A 19,353-nucleotide genomic window follows, 5' to 3' on the forward strand; every position below is an offset into this window, starting at 1 on the left:
GATCAATTGGCTGCTGTAGGTTTGATCACTATCTACACTATCTATGATACTTCTGTGTCATCTGCAAACTTAATAATAATGCCTTGTACATTTTTCAACCAAATCATTGATATTAACCACGAACAACAATGCATCCAGTACCGATCTCTGAGACATGCTGTTCGTCGCTGGCCTCCTTTCTGAAACAAAAACCCTTCCGACACGACCGTCTACTTGCCTGGATATCAAAGCAAACCTTTGAACTTTTTTCATTGGACATTACTAGACTTTATCATACACTAAACATTATACCCTTTGCCCTGTGTCTGTACACTGCGGATGTCCTGATTATAATCATGTATAGTTCTTTTCTCCAACCAGATAGCATGCACCAAGAAAATCACTATCTCAGTACATGTGTCAATAATAAACTAAACTGAACTAAAGAAATACATTTTTACCCGATCCCTCCCTGGCTTACAGGTACAGCAGGCAGTGAAGAAACCTAATGGAATGTTGGCCTTCATTACAAGAGGATTTCAGTATAGGAGTAAAGAGGTTCTTCTGCAGTTGTATAGGGCTCTGGTGAGACCATTGTGTACAGTTTTGGTCTCCTAATTTGAGGAAGGACATCCTTGTGATTGAGGCAGTGCAGCGTAGGTTCACGAGATTGATCCCTGGGATAGCGGGACTGTCATATGAGGAAAGATTGAAAAGACTAGGCTTGTATTCACTGGAGTTTAGAAGGATGAGGGGGCATCTTATAGAAACATATAAAATTATAAAAGGACTGGACAAGTTAGATGCAGGAAAAATGTTCCCAATGTTGGGCGAGTCCAAAACCAGGGGCCACAGTCTTAGATTAAAGGGGAGGTCATTTAAGACTGAGATGAGAAAAAACATTTTCACCCAGAGAGTTATGAATTTATGGAATTCCCTGCCACAGAGGGCAGTGGAGGCCAAATCACTGGATGGATTTAAGAGAGTTAGATAGAGCTCTACGGGCTAGTGGAGTCAAGGGATATGGGGAGAAGGCAGGCACGGGTTATTGATAGGGGACGATCAGTCATGATCACAATGAATGGCCGTGCTGGCTCGAATGGCCGAATGGCCTTCTCCTGCACCTATTTTCTATGTTTCCATATCCTCTCCATTGACTTACCTGCCACGGATGTTGGGTTCACTGGTCTATAGTTTCCTTGCAGCCCTACTTAAACAGAGGAACAACATTAGACTAGGGTCCTGTACTTAAAGAAAGGAGACTTTGAAAGTATGAGCTAGCATAAACTGGCAAATTATACTGACAGTGGAGATGCAATGGCAAAGATTTAAAGACCTCATGCATGAACTCCAAAAATTGTTCATCCTTGTCTGGCGAAAAAATAGAACGGGGAAAGCAGCTCAACCGTGGCTAATGAGGGAAATTAAAGATGGTGTTAAATCCAAGGAAGAGGCATATAAATTGGCCATAGTAAACAGCAAACTGGAGGACTGGGAGATTTAGAACTTAACAGAGGGGGACAAAGGAGTTAATTAAGTGGGGGGGGGGGATAGCATGAAAGAAAGCTTGTGGGAATATAAAAACTGACTAAAAACTTCTTTAGATATGTAAAAAGGAAGAGATTAGTGAAGACAAATGTCGGTCCCTTACAATCAGAGAGGGGTGAATTGTAATGGGAAACAAGGAACTAGCAGAACAGTTAAACAATACTTTGAAGATAGACACAAAGTGCTAGAGTAACTCAGTGGGATAGGCAGCATCTGTGGAGAGAAGGCAGGCGTGACGTTTCAGTTCGAGACCCTCCTTCAGACGCGACCCGACTAGTCTCGAACCGAAACGTCACCCTTTTCTTCACTCCAGGGATGCTGCCTGTCCCGCTGAACTACTCCAGCTTTTTGTGTCCATCTTCGGTTTAAATCAACATCTGCAGTTCCTTCTTACACAAACAAGTACTTTGTTTAGACAGAACCAATCTCCTAGAAATACTAGGCGATTGAGGATCTAGTAGGAGTGAGGAACTGAAGGGAATCCACATTATTCAGAAAATGGTATTAGGTAAACTGTTGGGACTGAAGGCAGATAAATCCCCAGGACCTGATGGGCTGCATCCCAGAGTACTGAAAGATGTGGGAGGAGTACTGAAGGATGGAATCATAGACCAGTTATCCTTACATCGGTAGTGGGGAAGATGCTTGAGTCGATTATTAAAGATATTTTAGCAGTGCATTTGGAAATCAGTGACAGGATCGGTCAAAGTCAGCATGGATTTGTGAAGAGGAAATCATACTTGACTAACCTTCTGGATTTTTTGAGGATGTAACAAGTAATGGATAAGGGGGAGCCAGTGGATGTGGTGTATCTGGACTTTCAAATAGCCTTTGACAAGGTCGCACACGAGATTAGTATGCAAATTTAGAGCACATGGTATTGGGGGTATGGTATTGACATGGATAGAGAACAGGTTGACAGACAGGAAACAAAGAGTGGCAATTAATGTGTCCTTTTCAGAATGGCAGGCTGTGATGAGTGGGGTGCCGCGAGGCTCGGTGCTGGAAACAATGTTATTTACAATATAAATGATTTAGACGAGGGAATTAAAAGTGACATCTCTAAGTTTGCAGATGCCACAAAGCTGGGTGGCAGTATGAGCTGCGATGAGGATGCTAAGAGGCTGCAGGTTGATTTGGATTGTTGGGTGAGTGGGCAGATGCATGCCAGATACAGTATAATAATGTGGATAAATGTGAGGTTATCCACTTTGCTAGCAAGAACAGAAAGGCAGATTATTATCTGAATGGTGTTAGATTTGGAAAAGGGGAGGTGCTACGAGACCTGTGTGTGCTTGTACATCAATCACTGAAAGTAAGCATGCAGGTACAGCAGGCAAAGAAGAAAGCAAATGGCATGTTGGTCTTCATTGCAAGAGGATTTGAGTTTAGGAGCAAGGAGGTCCTACTGCAGTTGTGCGGTATGATGAGACCGCACCTGGAGTATTGTGTGTAATTTTGGTCTCCTAATTTGAGGAAGGTCATTATTGCTATGGAGGGAGTGCAGCGTAGGATCACCAGGTTAATTCTCGGGATGGCGGGACTGAGAGATGATGAAAGAATGGGTCAACTGGGCTTGTATTCACTAGAATTTAGAAGGATGAGCGGGGATCTTAAAAAAACATATAACATTCTTACAGCATTGGATTGGCTAGATGCAGGAAAAATATTCATGATGTTGGGGGAAATCCAGAACCACAGTTTAAGAATAAGGGGTAGGCCATTTTGGACTGAGATTAGGTCATTTTTTTTCACCCAGAGTTGTGAATCTGTGGAATGCTCCATCACAGGCAGTGGAGGCCAATTTGCGGGATGTTTTCAAGAGAGAGTTAGATTTAGCTCTTAGAGCTATTGGAATAAAGGGAGATGGGGGGGAAACGCAGGAATGGGGTACTGATTTTAGATGATCAGTCATGATCATATTGAATGGCTGTGCTGGTTCGAAGGGCCAAAAGGCCTACTCCTGCACCTATTTTTCTATGTTTCTATGGAAGTTTGAGCTGCACTTAGGAGATTTGGACATTTCAATCTCTTGCCTTTCCCAATGTTGTGAAGAGTAGGTTAACTGGCCACTTTCCTTACTATCATTTTCTGTTTCTTTGTGTCATGGTGATAGGTTGTGTTGCTGATGGTGAAGAGACGGGGAACAACATTCTTAAAGGTCTTAAAATGGACAATAAGTTACTGAGCTTTACTTGTCAGGCATATGTGGAACAAAAAGGCAGAATATGGTGATCTAACCATACAAAATATAGGTCAGACACCAGCTGAAGTATGTCAAATGAAGGTAGAGTAGATGACATGAGCTTTTCCCTCGATCAGATGTAGTAAAATTGGGGATATCAAATTTCAGTGATGAGTGAGAGGTTTACGGGGGTCTGAGGCAAACCTTTTTCACCCATTGAGTTGTATCTGCAATGTGCTGCCAGAAAGATTGCAGGAAGCTGAGTTTTTGGCAACAATTGAAACAAGTTTATTCATGGATAACCCCTTGAGATGGACAGTCATCTCGTTTTCGAGGGGGTCCAACATAGAACATACAGCACAAGACATAACATACATAGAGGCTCTCATTGACCCACCTACCCACACACCAATCCCAAAACCCCTCCATCCCCACTTGTTATAGTTTATAACAATTGTTAATTGGCTTTACATATCCAATAATAATAATAGTTATGTGTTACAGCATAATGTTGATGCATAATACCATATACCACCTATCATACATCGTACGTTAATACATACTATCAACATTATTACATGATATATTATTTCATGATATTGTGACATAATACAATATAAGACCTTGTTACACTATGCAATACAATAATATATAAGTGTAATGGCCATGCATATACAATAGTTATGCCAAATGATCACACACAGAGCAAGCTAGATAAAGGAGCTCGAAGACTCTAATACTAGAAACAGGTACATGGTTTTATAAGGAAGGGTAAAAGTGTATTTTTAAATAGACGAAATGAGCTAATAGTTCTTATGGTACTAGGCAGAGTGTTCCAGTCAGAAGGAGCTTTGAATTTAAATGCACGTCTCCCAATTTATTTGTTAGTTCTTGGAATGAAAAAGAAGGGTTGCAGAATATGTCTTAGTGAATATGAGGGTGTGTATGGTAATAGGTCTTGTTTTAAATAAGAAGGGTAATTGAGATGGATGCATTTAAAGATGAACTGGAACCAGTGGTAGCATCCTCGAGCGTGGGGGGATAACCAGTTTAGAGTTTCGTACATAGAACAGTGGTGAGTTATATATGGACACCTTAAAATAAATCTGCAAAGACTATTATAAACTACATTGAGGGGTTGAAGATGTGTATCAAATGTATTCTGATAGACAATATCAGCATAATCCAGTGTTGGTAGTAGTAGTTGAGAGACAATTATTTTTCTCATCTGAAAGGTGAAACAATTTATATGGTGGTAAAGAATAGCTAGATTACAGCTGAGTTTTTTAGTAATCGTCTCACTATGCTGCGTAAATGAAAGCGTTGGGTCGAGCCAAACACCAAGATATTTGAAGTTCAATACTTGTTCTAATGGTGATCCTTCATTAAATGATATAGTCAGATCTACAGAATTACCAAGGCCTTGTCTGGTACCAAATAACATACTGCATAATTTATTTTTATTTAAAATTAATTTGTTAAATAATAGCCATTTCTGAACAGAAGTAAGAACTGATTGAAGGGATCTTTCAATTTCAGATGGGGGATCTTATAGAAACTTACACAATTCTTAAGGGGTTGGACAGGCTGGATGCAGGAAGATTATTCCCGATGTTGGGGAAGTCCAGAACAAGGGGTCACAGTTTAAGGATAAGGGGGAAGTCTTTTAGGACCGAGATGAGAAAATTATTTTTTACACAGAGAGTGGTGAATCTGTGGAATTCTCTGCCACTGAAGGTAGTTGAGGCCAGTTCATTGGCTATATTTAAGAGGGAGTTAGATGTGGCCCTTGTGGCTAAAGGGGTCAGGGGGTATGGAGAGAAGGCAGGTACAGAATACTGAGTTGGATGATCAGCCATGATCATATTGAATGGCTGTGCAGGCTCGAAGGGCCGAATGGCCTACTCCTGCACCTATTTTCTATGTTGGCCGGGGCGGGCATATTGGGCCAAGGGGCTTGTTTCCACAGTCTATCTGACTCCTGTTATTTCTCTGTCTGATCCTCAGGCTGTATAAAAATGGCCTGACAGATTCTTGCACGGAGGATCTCTCTTCGTGTCTCAGGAAAATGCATTCATTGAAAGTTGTGGACCTGGGAGCAAACTCTTTCACAGACATATCTGTTCCCTCTCTCCGCCGCCTCATTGAGAAACGCAAGAATTTGAAGCAGATCATGTAAGTGTGTTACAATTTAAAGTATCTGTGGGTTTGATGCTTTTCTGGTGATATTTGACTGTAAATGTGGTTGATATATTAACTTAATTCCGTGTTATTGACACTGATGTTCAATCTCATTCTCTTTACTCTTCGGTAGACAAAAATGCTGGAGAAACTCAGCGGGTGCAGCAGCATCTATGGAGCGAAAGAAGTAGGCAACGTTTGGGGCAGAAACCTGAAACATTGCCTATTTCCTTCGCTCCATAGATGCTGCTGCAGCCGCTGAGTTACTCCAGCACTTTTGTCTACCTTCGATTTTCCAGCATCTGCAGTTCCTTCTTAATCTCTTTACTCTTCAATCTGTTTCAGACTCCAGGGGAATCCGATCAGTTCAGATGGACAGAATCAACTGAAGTCTCTGCGTGGACTCAGAAAAGGATTAAATATTGAACTGTGACAATTCCAAGAAGAAATATTTCCATCCTCGGGATGGTTATATTTTTGACCAATTTCCTGAATCCTTGCCATCCTGGTCAAAGGGCTACGCTGCAGATGAACCCCCATCCACCCCTACCTCGAGGTGAGCATGTGCTGCCACCCGTGTAGAAAAGCTGGGCCCAATTCATACTGATGTATCTTGAGCGCCCTCGCCTTGTCGATCGATCTGCGGGACATGTCAGCCTGCATACCTCCAGGTTGAGCCCTGTGCAAATGCAGAGACAGGAATGGCTCAGGATGAGCTCGGTTTGGGCAGCAGTCGGAGAATGAGAATCTTATTCACTAATCCTAGGGTTGATTTGATCGGGTAAATGATGTACTTGATTAAGTTGTTGAAGACGGTGCAGCGGTGACTTTGGAGTAGGAATGTTTACCCAAGTACTTTTTGAAGTACAGCTACATATTATGTCCCATTTCTGAACAAACCTCGTGTAGCCACTGATACTTCACACAATCTTCTTCTTGCGAATGTCGTGCACAGCCTAAAGTTGTAGGTCAACTTGTTCTATTTGATCTTCATTTTGCACGTTGGGTTGATTGCATTAGTCGAAACAGGGTGGACCATGTGAAGGTTGCATTCCCCCATCCCACTTCACACAATGAATTACTGTGACATTCCTGCCTGTTTCTTACATGTGACATTATTAATTGGGTGCTATTGTGATTAATTTGTCAAATGTTCTGTAACTTTTCATTCACCGTCTATTATTTTCTGAAATTCGAATTAAAGTATTTTAAACTTTGAACTCTGATCTGCCTTGTGGTTCACATCAGCGTATGACTGATTCTGTAAACCCTCCTGCTGTATACGAACCTGACGTCCTCGGTCAGGCAAGAATAACTTGTGAAAGAATTGCCAATGCTATGAACTGAAGATGCGACCTGAACTACAGGGGCAGATGGTACAGGTAAACCAAGAAATTCATTAATTCTCAATCCACAACGCTAACATTGGTCGCTCTGAGGAGTGAGGTCAGCGCTCGTCTTGCGATCACTGCAGCCAACTTCCCTCCAGTGCGTGACCTGAGATGCTTGGTGCCTCACAGAGAACTGGTCACTCATCCACTATATAATTGACCTGATTTAACCTGCACAGATTTCTGCTGACGAGTGTAGTATAGTTTAGAGATACAGTGCCGAAATGGGGCCTTTGGCCCACCGAGTCCGCGCCTACCAGCAATACCTACATATTAACTATCCTACATGCACGGGGAGGACGTACAAACTCCCTGGTCTCTGAGCTGTGAGCACTGTAGGCAGCAACTCTACCGTTGAGCTGGCTCTAATTTTGCTGCTGTTCCCTTTGGTCTTACCTTTACCTAACAAATGATCAAGTCTCTTCAGCATTGAATCTTATGATTTCAATCCCGTGTTAAGTGTGCTGGTCCCCCAGTTGCATTATAGTTCATGAGTGATCATGTGAAATATTTTTATTTTGCACGACAATAAGTTTATAGGAAGAACAATAAAATCAAACTGGTGATCATATTTTATAGCAGGTGAAATGCTTTTTTTGCCTTTCGTCCACCGAGTCCGCGCTGTCCAGCTATCACCTCAGATACGTCTTTGGATCCTTATCATTGTGTAAGGCTTCAGTTATTACCACAGCCGTAACACAACATGTTGTCAGAGTGTACGTACTCACTCCTTGATTAATTCTATTGCTTTTATTTGAGTTTATTGTTTTTCAACTGTTTTGCAATGGCTTCTGCTCTCAGAAAACCAGAGATCTTGGTGTTTGATGGCGTGTATTTGAAGAGGATTTTTTCAATCTACATTGATGCGGCACACCCTAATGCTGATCCTCGTGTTCGAGCATCAATCCTTCTTAATTTGGCAGGCACAGAAGCTGCTCGTCGTGCCAGAAGGTTTCACTATGAACCCGCGAGACTTGATGCGGCAGGTGTCCAGATTGCTACAAAATCCATCCGTGACCCTGAATGCCTCCTGCGTAAATTCTGACAATTACATGAGTTACGGACTTATTAGTTAATTAATTAGTTAATACACTAAATTATCAATTATACCAGCTAGGTTGACCATAGTAATGCAAAACCACATGACGTAGTGGAGTCTATAATATGTCCAAAGTTGATCGTTGCTGAGATAGTGTTGTGCAATGTGGATCACGGGGCTGGTGTTTGCAGAATGAAGGTGTTTTGGAAGCTGAGGTCGCGGCTCTCGGTCTCCTCGAAATGGGAGTGTGGCCACAACAGTGCAGGTTTTTGATTAAATTTGCTGCCTTCTTGAGGCATTGGAAATATCAAGAATAGCCTAAATTTTAGCCGTAGATTATTTTCTAAATGGGCGAGAAAATGCAAAAATCGTAGGTGCATTGCTAGTGCAGGATTCTAAACAAATTAATCTAAAATTCGAATCGGTCGTAAAGAAAGCAAACGCAATGCTAGCATTTATTTCGAGAGGGCTCGTATAAAAAAACCGGGAAGTAATGCTGAGGCTCTAGTATATAAGGCTCTGGTCAGACCACATTTGGAATATTGCGAGCAATTCTGGGCACCATATCTGATCACAGTATATTCTGGCTCCGGAGAGGGTCCAGATGAGATTTACAAGAATGATCCCTGAAATGAATGGGTTAACAAATTAATGTAGATTTAGCCACTGGACGCATCGTTCAAAACATTTCCTGACAATCCCACATCAGAGTTGAAAGCAGAACGGCGCTTCGGCGTGAGGAAGGAACACGAGCGTAAAGGGGCAGGATAGGCGGGAGAGGAATGATAAGGAGAGGAGGGGACAGGAGTGGAGGGAATATGAGTGGAGTGAAGAGGAGACCCTCAGACCACCAGGTCATTATTAAAATGATGAGAGGGATAGACAGAGTTGATGTGGACAAGCTTTTCCCTTTGAGAATAGGGAAGATTCAAACAAGAGGACATGACTTCAGAATTAAGGGACAGAAGTTTAGGGGTAACATGAGGGGGAACTTCTTTACTCAGAGAGTGGTGGCGGTGTGGAATGAGCTTCCAGTGGAAGTGGTGGAGGCAGGTTCGTTGGTATCATTTAAAAATAAATTGAATAGGCATATGGATTAGAAGGGAATGGAGGGTTATGGTATGAGTGCAGGCAGGTGGGACTAAGGGAAAACGTTGTTCGGCACGGACTTGTAGGGCCGAGATGGCCTGTTTCCGTGCTGTAATTGTTATATGGTTATATGGTTAGGGGCGCCGGGGAGATGGCCAGCCCTGCCGGCAGTCTGTTCGTTTTTTCAACTTTTTGTTATTTTTAGCGTCTGTTTAAAGTTTGTTTTTATGTTCTTCAGTTTGTTTAATGTGGGGAGCGGGGGGAGGAGTTAGGGGAAAAATATTTTCAAGTCCTTACCTTCCCGGAGATGTGATCATTTTTCGGATCACATTCTCTGGGCTCTGCGGCCTACCAACGCTGGAGCTGGGAGCCGCCTCGGACTGTCGTGAGCCCCACCGCGGGCGCGAACTTACCATCGGAGCGGATCCCTTGCCTGGGATCGCGACCACCGTGGACTTACCATCAAGGGCTCGAAGTCTCGGGTGAGGCAAGTTGGGAGCTCCAACGCCGACACGAGGTTCGATCGCCCGGCGCGGAGAGCTGACATCCCCCCGATGCAGGAGCTGAACGCCTCGACGCGGAGGGCCCAAACACCGCCGGCTACGGGAGTTAAGACCGTCCCGTCAACGGAGGGCTCGAGGCCCCAGACCAAGGAAGAGACTTGAACTTTATTTCGCCTTCCATCACAGCGGGGAATGTGTAGGAGTCACTGTGGTGGGTGTTCATGTTAAATATGTTTTTGCATTTGTTGCTTTTAATTGTAGACTGACCTGGCCAATGAAATTCCTCGTATGTTGCCAAATATACGTGGCGAATAAAATCTGATTCTGATTCTGATTTGGTGACCATAGAACTATCCTTGTTCGGACTTTGCTGGCTTTACCTTGCACTAAATATTATGCCCTTATCATGTATATATATATACGGTAATGGATCGATTGTAATATTGTATTGTCTTTCTGCTGACTGGTTAGCATGCAATAAAAAGCTTTTCACTGTACCTCGGTACCCGTGACAAAAACTGAACCGACCAGCGCCCCAGAAAGACAGTGGTCGTCTCCGGTTGTTGTCAGGGCGCCGATTTATTAATGGCCCGAAGCACCGAGGTGAGCGGATATTTCACCGCGCTCATCACCTGCTCCCTGAACTTGGACTGGGTCACCGTGTAAATAAATGTGTTGGTGCAGCAGCTGACATTTGCTAGCAAGTACGCGACATCGAGGAAGATCCATTCGGAATTGTTACGACCCGTTGCGTGTGCTGCGATCTGATAATAGACGAATTCAAGAACATATGTCAGCCACAAGAGGATGAAGCTGCCTGAGAGGGTGAACAGTAAAACCACAGACCTCCTCCTGCTCTCCATCTCCGGGTCGCTGCGGTTCTCCCCCTTGCTCTGACCTCTCAGCCCCTTACGGACCCGACTGGCCACTAAAATGTGCCGGACAGTAAGAGCGTTGAGCATCAGGATTACAGCGAATGGGAGGAGGGGCGTTAAAACAGCATCGAACCAGCCATATCCCACCCACGCGGGCTCAGTGTAATAACTGTCCATTTCCACACAAAACCGTGGGACGTTGTCGATGATCACTCTGGCTTTATATATGAAGTAGCGTGGAATGTTTTTCAGGCAGAATAAGACGGCGGTTGTTGAGAGGAGCACAGTCGCGGTTTTCCCGGTGCAATATTTTGTTTTCAACTTCTGGCAACAAATGGCGACAAACCTATCAAAGGTGAAAGTGACGGTGAACCACACAGAGCAGTCTGCAGCTGCATAAGTCAGAACACGGATAACTCTACACACAGGGGCGATGTCCAGAAACAGCCATGGGAAGTAATAATAACTGATCCGATACAAAATGACTTCGGTCGTCAGGAGCAGTAGATCGGCCGCCGACATGCTCACAAGGTAGCGAGTGGTGCAGGCGGCGAGGCCGCACTTTCCCCGGGACAGGATCACCATCGCAATTAGATTGGCTGCAGAAAGGAAAGGGAAAGAACACTGGATATTATTGAACACATTCTCGGGGTCTGAACGCTGACTGGACTTTCAGCTAAATATCATGAGACTTTTCAGTTGCTGCATGGCTACAAATTTCACAGCGTCAGAGACGGCCTCGACCCTGCCGAATCTGCCTGCTTCCGGGGAAACGAGATAATGAGATGAGTGGGGTAACGAGTTGGAAAGAAAGGGGTTGTACGGTGACGCAGCGGTAGAGTTGCTGCCTTACAGCGCCAGCAACCCGGGTTCGATCCTGAGTACAGGCGCTGTCTGTACGGAGTTTGCATGTTATCCGCGTGAACGCGTGGGCTTTCTACAGGTGCTTCGATTTCCTCCCACACTCCAAAGCCGTACATGTCTGTAGGTTAATTGGCTTCGGTAAATATTGGAAATATCGAACCTCCGACGACATGGAGCACCCGATGTGGGTCACTAACCAGGGACCGCGTGCTCCATCATGTTAGGTCCGTAGGCTCCCGCGGTTGGAGCTCGCGAAATCGGTCCCCAGCAAGAGGCCGCAGTTATGTTAGGCGGCAGTGCGAACGGAGAAACGATACGAAAAAAGTCGCATCTCCGCCCGCCCCCCCCCCCCCCCACACACACACACACATAAAACAAGCAAAAGAACACGAAAGCATATTTTTAACATGTACTAAAAACAACAAAGATGGAAGGGACGAGACAGACTGTCGGCGAGGAAGCCACTGCGAATAGACGATGATGTAGAGAGATATAGAACAATGAATGAACTGTAGGCAAAACAGTAATGACGGTAAAGGATACGGGCCTTTGTTAGCTGTTTGGTTGGTGAGAACAAGAAGCTGATGTGACTTGGGTGGGGGAGGGATGGGGCGCGAGGGAATGCAGGGATTACTTGATCATCTGTGTGATTTCACCTAGCAAATAGCGATCAATGGCCCGTTTCCTTTATCATCGTTACTTGTTTTGCAAATCTAGACGGCTGACGCCGTACAATGGCTGCCTCGCCAACAGTCTGTCTCGTTATTTCTCCCTTTGTTGTTTTTTAGTCTTGTAGTTAAATGTTGTTTTAGTTTATCTTTAGTTCTGGATTATGTCGGGATTGGAAGAGGGGCGGGGTGGGTGGGTGGGGTGGGGGGGGGGACATGTTTTAGCTCTTTCCTCGATGGAGATCCAACTTTTTCCTCATCGTGTCTCCGTCTGCACTGCTGCCTAACACCGTGGAGCTGGCGGCCTCTTGCTGGGGATTGTCCTTGGGACCTCCAACCGCGGGAATCTGAGGATTTAACATCTCGGAGCCCGCGGTCGCTATGCCAGGGATCGACATCGGGAGCTCCAACCGCGGGAGCCTGCGGACTTTAACGCCGTGGATCTCGCGGATTCGGAATCTCCAAGCCGCAGGAGCTGCGGCCGCCCAGATCACGGGAGGTTCGATCGCCCCGTCGTGCTAGCTTCGATCGCCGTCTGCGGGAGCTTCAATCGCCTCGACTACGGATGGTTCGACTCCCCCGACCGCGGGAGGAAATGGAGGAAGGAAGATAAGACTTTATTGGCAAATCAAATTCCTTGTATGATTTACTTTAATTGTATAAGGGGTAAGAGAGTTGTAAAAACAAGCCTTAAGGCTTTTAGTCTCAATGCAAGGAGCATTCGTAATAAGGTGGATGAGTTGAATGTGCAGATAGCTATTAGTGAATATGATATTGTTGGGATCACTGAGACATGGCTCCAGGGTGACCAAGGCTGGGAGCTGAACATCCAGGGATATTCAATATTCAGGAGGGATGGACAGAAAGGAAAAGGAGGTGGGGTAGCGTTGCTGGTTAGAGAGGAGATTAACGAAATAGAAAGGAAGGACATTAGCTTGGAGGATGTGGAATCAATATGGGTAGAGCTGCGAAACAATAAGGGGAAGAAAACGCTAGTGGGAGTTGTGTACAGGCCACCTAACAGTAGTAGTGGAGTTGGGGATGGCATTAAACAGGAAACTAGAAATGCGTGCAACAAAGGTAAAACTGTTATAATGGGTGATTCCAATCTACATATAGATTGGGTGAATCAAATTGGCAGGGGTGCTGAGGAAGAGGATTTCTTGGAATGTATGCGGGATAGTTTTCTAAACCAACATGTATAGGAACCAACGAGAGAGCAGGCTATTCTAGACTGGGTATTGAGTAACGAGGAAGGGTTAGTTAGCAGTCTTGTTGTGCGAGCCCCCTTGGGCAAGAGTGGCCATAATATGGTTAGTTCTTCATTAGGATAGAGAGTGACATAATTAATTCAGAAACAAGGGTTCTGAACTTAAAGAAAGGTAACTTTGAGGGTATGAGACGTGAATTGGCCAAGATAGACTGGCAATTGATTCTTAAAGGGTTGACGGTGGATATGCAATGGAAGGCATTTAAAGGCTACATGGATGAACTACAACAATTGTTCATCCCAGTGTGGCAAAATAATAAATCAGGGAAGAGGAGTGCATCCGTGGATAACAAGTAAAATCAGGGATAGTATCAAAACAAAAGATGAAGCATACAAATTAGCCAGAAAAAGCAGCCTACCAGAGGACTGGGAGAAATATAGAATTGTGAAGAGAAAAAGATTAGTTAAAACAAATGTAGGTCCCTTGCAGTCAGAAACAGGTGAATTGATCATGGGGAACAAGGACATGGCAGACCAATTGAATAACTACTTTGGTTCTGTCTTCACCAAGAAAGACTTAAATAATCTGCCGGAAATAGCAGGGGACCGGGGGTCAAATCAGATGGAGGAACTGAGTGAAATCCAGGTTAGCCGGAAAGTGGTGTTAGGTAAATTGAATGGGTTAAAGGCTGATAAATACCGTGGGCTAGATAGGCTGCATCCCAGAGTACTTAAGGAAGTAGGCACAGAAACAGTGGATGCATTAGTGATAATTTTTCAAAACACTTTAAATTCTGTAGTAGTTCCTGAGGATTGGAAGGTAGCTAATGTAACCAAACTTTTTAAAAATGTGAGGGAGAGAGAAACGGGGAATTACCGACCAGTTAGTCTAACATCGGTAGTGGGGAAACTGCTAGTCAGTTATAAAAGATGGGATAGCAGAGTGGATAAGGGAGAACCAGTGGATGTGTTATATCTGGACTTTCAGAAGGCTTTCGACAGGGTCCCACATAAGAGATTAGTATACAAACTTAAAGCTCACAGTGTTGGGGGTTCAGTATTGATGTGGATAGAGAACTGGCTGGCAGACAGGAAGCAAAAATTAAACGGGTCAGAATGGCAGGCAGTGACTAGTGGGGTACCACAAGGCTCAGTGCTCGGACTCCAGCTATTTACAATATATATTAATGATTTGGACGAGGGAATTGAATGCAACATCTCCAAATTTGCGGATGAAAACGAAGCTGGGGGGCAGCGTTAGCTGTGATGAGGATGCTAGGAGGCTGCAAGGTGACTTGGATAGGCTGGGTGAGTGGGCGAATGCATGGCAGATGCAGTATAATGTGGATACATGTGAGATTATAGAAACATAGAAAATAGGTGCAGGAGTAGGCCATTCGGCCCTTCGAGCCTGCACCGCCATTCAATATGATCATGGCTGATCATCCAACTCAATATCCCGTACCTGCCTTCTCTCCATACCCCCTGATCCCTTTAGCCACAAGGGCCACATCTAACTCCCTCTTAAATATAGCCAATGAATCTTATAGAAACTTACAACATTCTTAAGGGGTTGGACAGGCTAGATGCAGGTATTTAAGAGGGAGTTAGATGTGGCCCTTGTGGCTAAAGGGATCAGGGGGTATGGAGAGAAGGCAGGTACAGGATATTGAATGGCCGTGCAGGCTCGAGGGGCCGAATGGCCTACTCCTGCACCTATTTTCTATGTTTCTATGTTTACATACATATTTTGTTTTCATACTTGGCTAATAGAAATCAATTACAATTGCAATTACAATTCGTTAATTTGTTAGATATCGCTCTACATCCCCGTCTACATCTATCGTTCCCCTTTCCCGTTAATCTCATTCTGAAGAAGCGTCGCGTCCAGTAACGGCACAAATTCCTTCTCTCCAGAAATGCTCACTGTCCCGCTTAGTTTGCTCCAGCATTTTGTGTCAAACTTCGGTTTAAACCAGCATCTGCAGTTCCTTCCTCCACAGATAAGTTTGTTCACTCTAATCGGACGCAGTGAAATCCTGGATGAAAACTATCTCAGCCACATTTTCAATGAGAGCCACCTATCTGGAACATCTCTGGGCAAGTTCCCAATAAAGGCAAGAACACCATTCTAGTGAATCTTGGAGTAAAAGAAAGCAAGTTTAGATTCGGCTGTCTGAAAATAAGAACATATCGCAACGGTAATTTAGAACATTCAACTGAAAGATATCACTGACCCATCCATGTAGCCTGATGATATGCAAATCGAAACCGCATAACGTAGTTCTGAAAATATCTGGTTTGTTAACTTACCAGGAACTCCAATGAAAGCAATGATTACGTATAATATTTTCTCGACGTTGGCATACGTTTCCCACATTTTATACCTGCCCAGAATTTTGTCCCCGTGTTCTACGGGTAATCTCTGGGAAATAAAGGTGGTAGATTTTTCCTAATGATTTTTATACCATTCGCTAACTCCACGGGGACAACGAGGTTCCAACAATGTCGAAAATAGAGATGTTATAATTATTCACAAACCGATTGCATCAGCCAGACGGCATTCGCCCTGAGACATATTGTCATCCATGTTGGGAATTGTTTGCAATTCTCAAAAGAACTGCGATTTTGGTGACGCTGAATGATGGAAATTGGGAGCGGCAACAATGGAGATGTTATTTCAAACTTCAGGTCAAAACGTTTCCAGCTAATCAGTCATAAGATTAATTGTTGATTGTAGAAGTTTGGAGGTCATGTTGCGGTTGTAGAAGACATTGGTGAGATCGCATTTGGAGTATTGTGTTCAGTTCTACGCCCCGTGTTATAGAAAAGACATTGTCAAGCTGGGACGTGTACCGAGAAGAGTTACGAGGATGTTGCCAGGAGGGTCTGAGCTACAGGCAACGATTGAGTAGGCTGGGACTCTATTCCTTGCAGCATAGGAGGATGAGGGGTGATCTTATACAATTGTATAAAATCATGAGAGGAATAGATCGGGTAGATGCAAGGTGTCTCTTGCCCAGAGTTGGGGAATCGGGGACCAGAGGCCATTGGTTTAAAAGTGAAGGGGAGATTTAATAGAAATCTGTTGGGTAGTTTTTTACACAAAGGGTGGTGGGTGTATGGAACAAGCTGCCAGATGGCGTCGTTGAGGCTGGGACTATCCCAACATTAAAGAAACACTTAGACAGGTACATTGATAGGACAGATTTGGAGTGATATGGGTCAAACGTAGGATGGTGAGATTAGTGTATCTGGGGCATGTTGGGCGGTGTAGGCAAGTTGGGCCGAAAGGCCTATTTGCACGCTATATCACTCTATAACTCTGACTCCATGACTCTCTTCATCTTTGACGTGTTTCCTTCGATCATTTTGTTCGGCTAAGTAATCCCAAAATACAAGGGGCCCGTTCTGGGCTTCTAGCTGACCGGTTTCGAGATGGACTAGGTAGACAAAAATGCTGGAGAAACTCAACGGGTGAGACAGAATCTATGGAGCGAAGGAAATAGGCAACGTTTCGGGTCAAAACCCATCTTCCGAGATGGACTTTCCGGCATTTGTTCACAGTTTGAGGAATTATTTTAATACTTCATCAATGCATGCAAAATGCTGCAGTAACTCAGCGGCTCACGAGATATCTGTAGAGTAATGCATACGTTTCCAGTAACATAGTGAAGTGTAGTAAAGTTCGATAACAGATTCTATGAGGGTCTTCATGAAGGTAGATGGTAATTAAAGACCGCACTATAGTTGGTGAGAGGAAGGAATAGTTGTCTGATATCAGCTGGGCCGAAACTGTTTCTGAATCTTGAGGTGTGCATTTTCACAGGTCTGCCCCTATTGCCTGTTGGGAGAAGGGAAAGGAGGAGGAATCCTGGATGAGATTTGTCCTTAATTATGTTAGTGGTCTCACCGAGGTAGCGTGATCTGGATGGATTCGATGGAAGGGAAGTTGGTTTACGCGGTTGTCCGGGCTACGTCACCAACTGTCTGCAATTTCGTGCAGTCTTAGATTTTGCTTTTCAAAACAAAAACATTAACGGATGCCTCCAAATAAGATGTTTTCTCTGGCACATCCGAAAGGGGGGGGGGGGGGGGGGGGGGGGAGGGATGGGGAGGGATGGGGAGAGAGTAACAAGAGGAATTATGGATTTTAATGTCTGTTCCAGTATCCCGTACCTATCGCAGTTTCTGCAATTTGAACTTGGATTCTTCGAAGCCAGATACAACTGTTTCCCCCCTGATTCCCCCTGTTCATTGTCGCGCAGATCCAACTCAATCAGCGAGCGATTTGTACTGAGAGCGCGGGCGAGATCATCGGCTCAATAATTCGTGAGACTGTTCATGAATAGTCGGTCAACCAAAGTACTGTGTAGACTTGCTGTAACGGACCACGGGGCGGTCCCGGTACATAATGCATTGAGGCGGCACATCGAGACCTGGGTTGGATCCTATCCTCGGATGCTGTGTGTACATATTCTTGGGTCTAAATCTTTTATGTGTGGGGGGTGGTGGGGGGGAAGGGGGAAACTGCTTTTCTAAGTCCCTACCTGGTCGGAGGGGTTGCCTTCCTCCGAGCAGCGTCTTCGACCTGTCCTCGCGGCCTACCAGCGGGTCCTGGAGCGACGTTTCCCTGAGGGGACCTGGCCAGAACATCGGCGTTGGCGGCGGCGCAGAACGTCGGCTTTGGCGGCGGCGCAGCGCTGGAGCCCTATTGCGGAGCGGGCGATGCCTTTCCTGGGTCGCCGCGCTGGGACTCCAGTATGCTTGGTACCGCCGAGGAAAACATCGTGGAGCCGCGGTTCTGCGGAGCGGCCAGCTGCGACGTTGAACTTACATCTCGCCGAGATTACCAGTGTGCGGAGCTCCGTCTGGCGTGGTCTGTTGGCTTGGAAGCCGCAGGCTCCGGTGGGAAGGCGGCCGTTCCTGGCACCCCAAGCCGCTGGGGGTTCTCCCGACGCCGGAGTACCATCACCCGGCGAGAACATCGGGCGCCGTGGCGGCGACTGTGGAGGCCTCAATAGGCCCGACTATGGGTGGACAAGAGGATGGGGACTGGACTTTGTGCCTTCCCCCACAGTGGGAATCACTGTGGGGGGATGTTTTGGTGTTGAATTTCTTTATGAATACTGTGTTGTATTTTTATTAGTGTGCTGCAAGGACATCAGAATTTCCCCTGAATAAGGGGATTAATAAAGTATTTATCTATCTATCTATCTATCTATCTATCTATCTATCTATCTATCTATCTATCTATCTATCTATCTATCTATCTATCTATCTATCTATCTATCTATCTATCTATCTATCTATCTATCTATCTATCTATCTATCTATCTATCTCACGTTCTGCCTGTGACCGCGCGGGTCTCTTATAACCATATAACAATTTACAGCACGGAAACAGGCCATCTCGACCCCTCTAGTCCGTGCCGAACACATAATCTCCCCTAGTCCCATATACCTGCGCTCAGACCATAACCCTCCATTCCTTTCCCATCCATATAACTATCCAATTTATTTTTAAATGATAAAAACGAACCTGCCTCCACCACCTTCACTGGAAGCTCATTCCACACAGCTACCACTCTCTGAGTAAAGAAGTTCCCCCTCATGTTACCCCTAAACTTCAGTCCCTTAATTCTCAAGTCATGTCCCCTTGTTTGAATCTTCCCTACTCTCAGTGGGAAAAGCTTTTCCACGTCAACTCTGTCTATCCCTCTCATCATTTTAAAAACCTCTATCAAGTCCCCCCTTAACCTTCTGCGCTCCAAAGAATAAAGCCCTAACTTGTTCAACCTTTCTCTGTAACTTAGTTGCT

General features: G+C 44.8%; 1 protein-coding gene and 1 long non-coding RNA gene across 3 annotated transcripts in view; one reads left to right on the plus strand and one right to left on the minus strand.

The window, feature by feature from the left end:
• LOC116988707 (NACHT, LRR and PYD domains-containing protein 3-like) overlaps positions 1-7,113 on the plus strand; it is a 34,434-nt gene extending 27,321 nt beyond the window's left edge. Inside the window, exons 12-14 of one of the 2 annotated variants that reach the window (XR_004416045.1) lie at positions 5,720-5,887; positions 6,239-6,414; positions 6,460-7,113. Coding sequence is in view for 1 of the 2 variants with exons in the window: in XM_033045547.1 (XP_032901438.1) it covers positions 5,720-5,887; positions 6,239-6,326 (256 nt within the window). In the remaining variant the exon portion in view is untranslated. Of the gene's footprint in view, positions 1-5,719; positions 5,888-6,238 lie in introns of both variants that reach the window. The other variant, XM_033045547.1, reaches the window with a different exon arrangement.
• LOC116988708 lies at positions 96-19,245 on the minus strand. The gene is made up of 3 exons (XR_004416046.1): positions 19,235-19,245; positions 7,250-7,254; positions 96-217 (listed from the first exon to the last, which is right to left on the minus strand). It is a non-coding gene; the product is annotated as an uncharacterized LOC116988708 (long non-coding RNA).
• Between the last annotated feature and the right edge of the window lie 108 nt (positions 19,246-19,353).

The sequence above is a fragment of the Amblyraja radiata genome, chromosome 28 (assembly GCF_010909765.2).
Source record: "Amblyraja radiata isolate CabotCenter1 chromosome 28, sAmbRad1.1.pri, whole genome shotgun sequence".
In the NCBI taxonomy this organism is placed as follows: Eukaryota; Metazoa; Chordata; class Chondrichthyes; order Rajiformes; family Rajidae; genus Amblyraja; species Amblyraja radiata.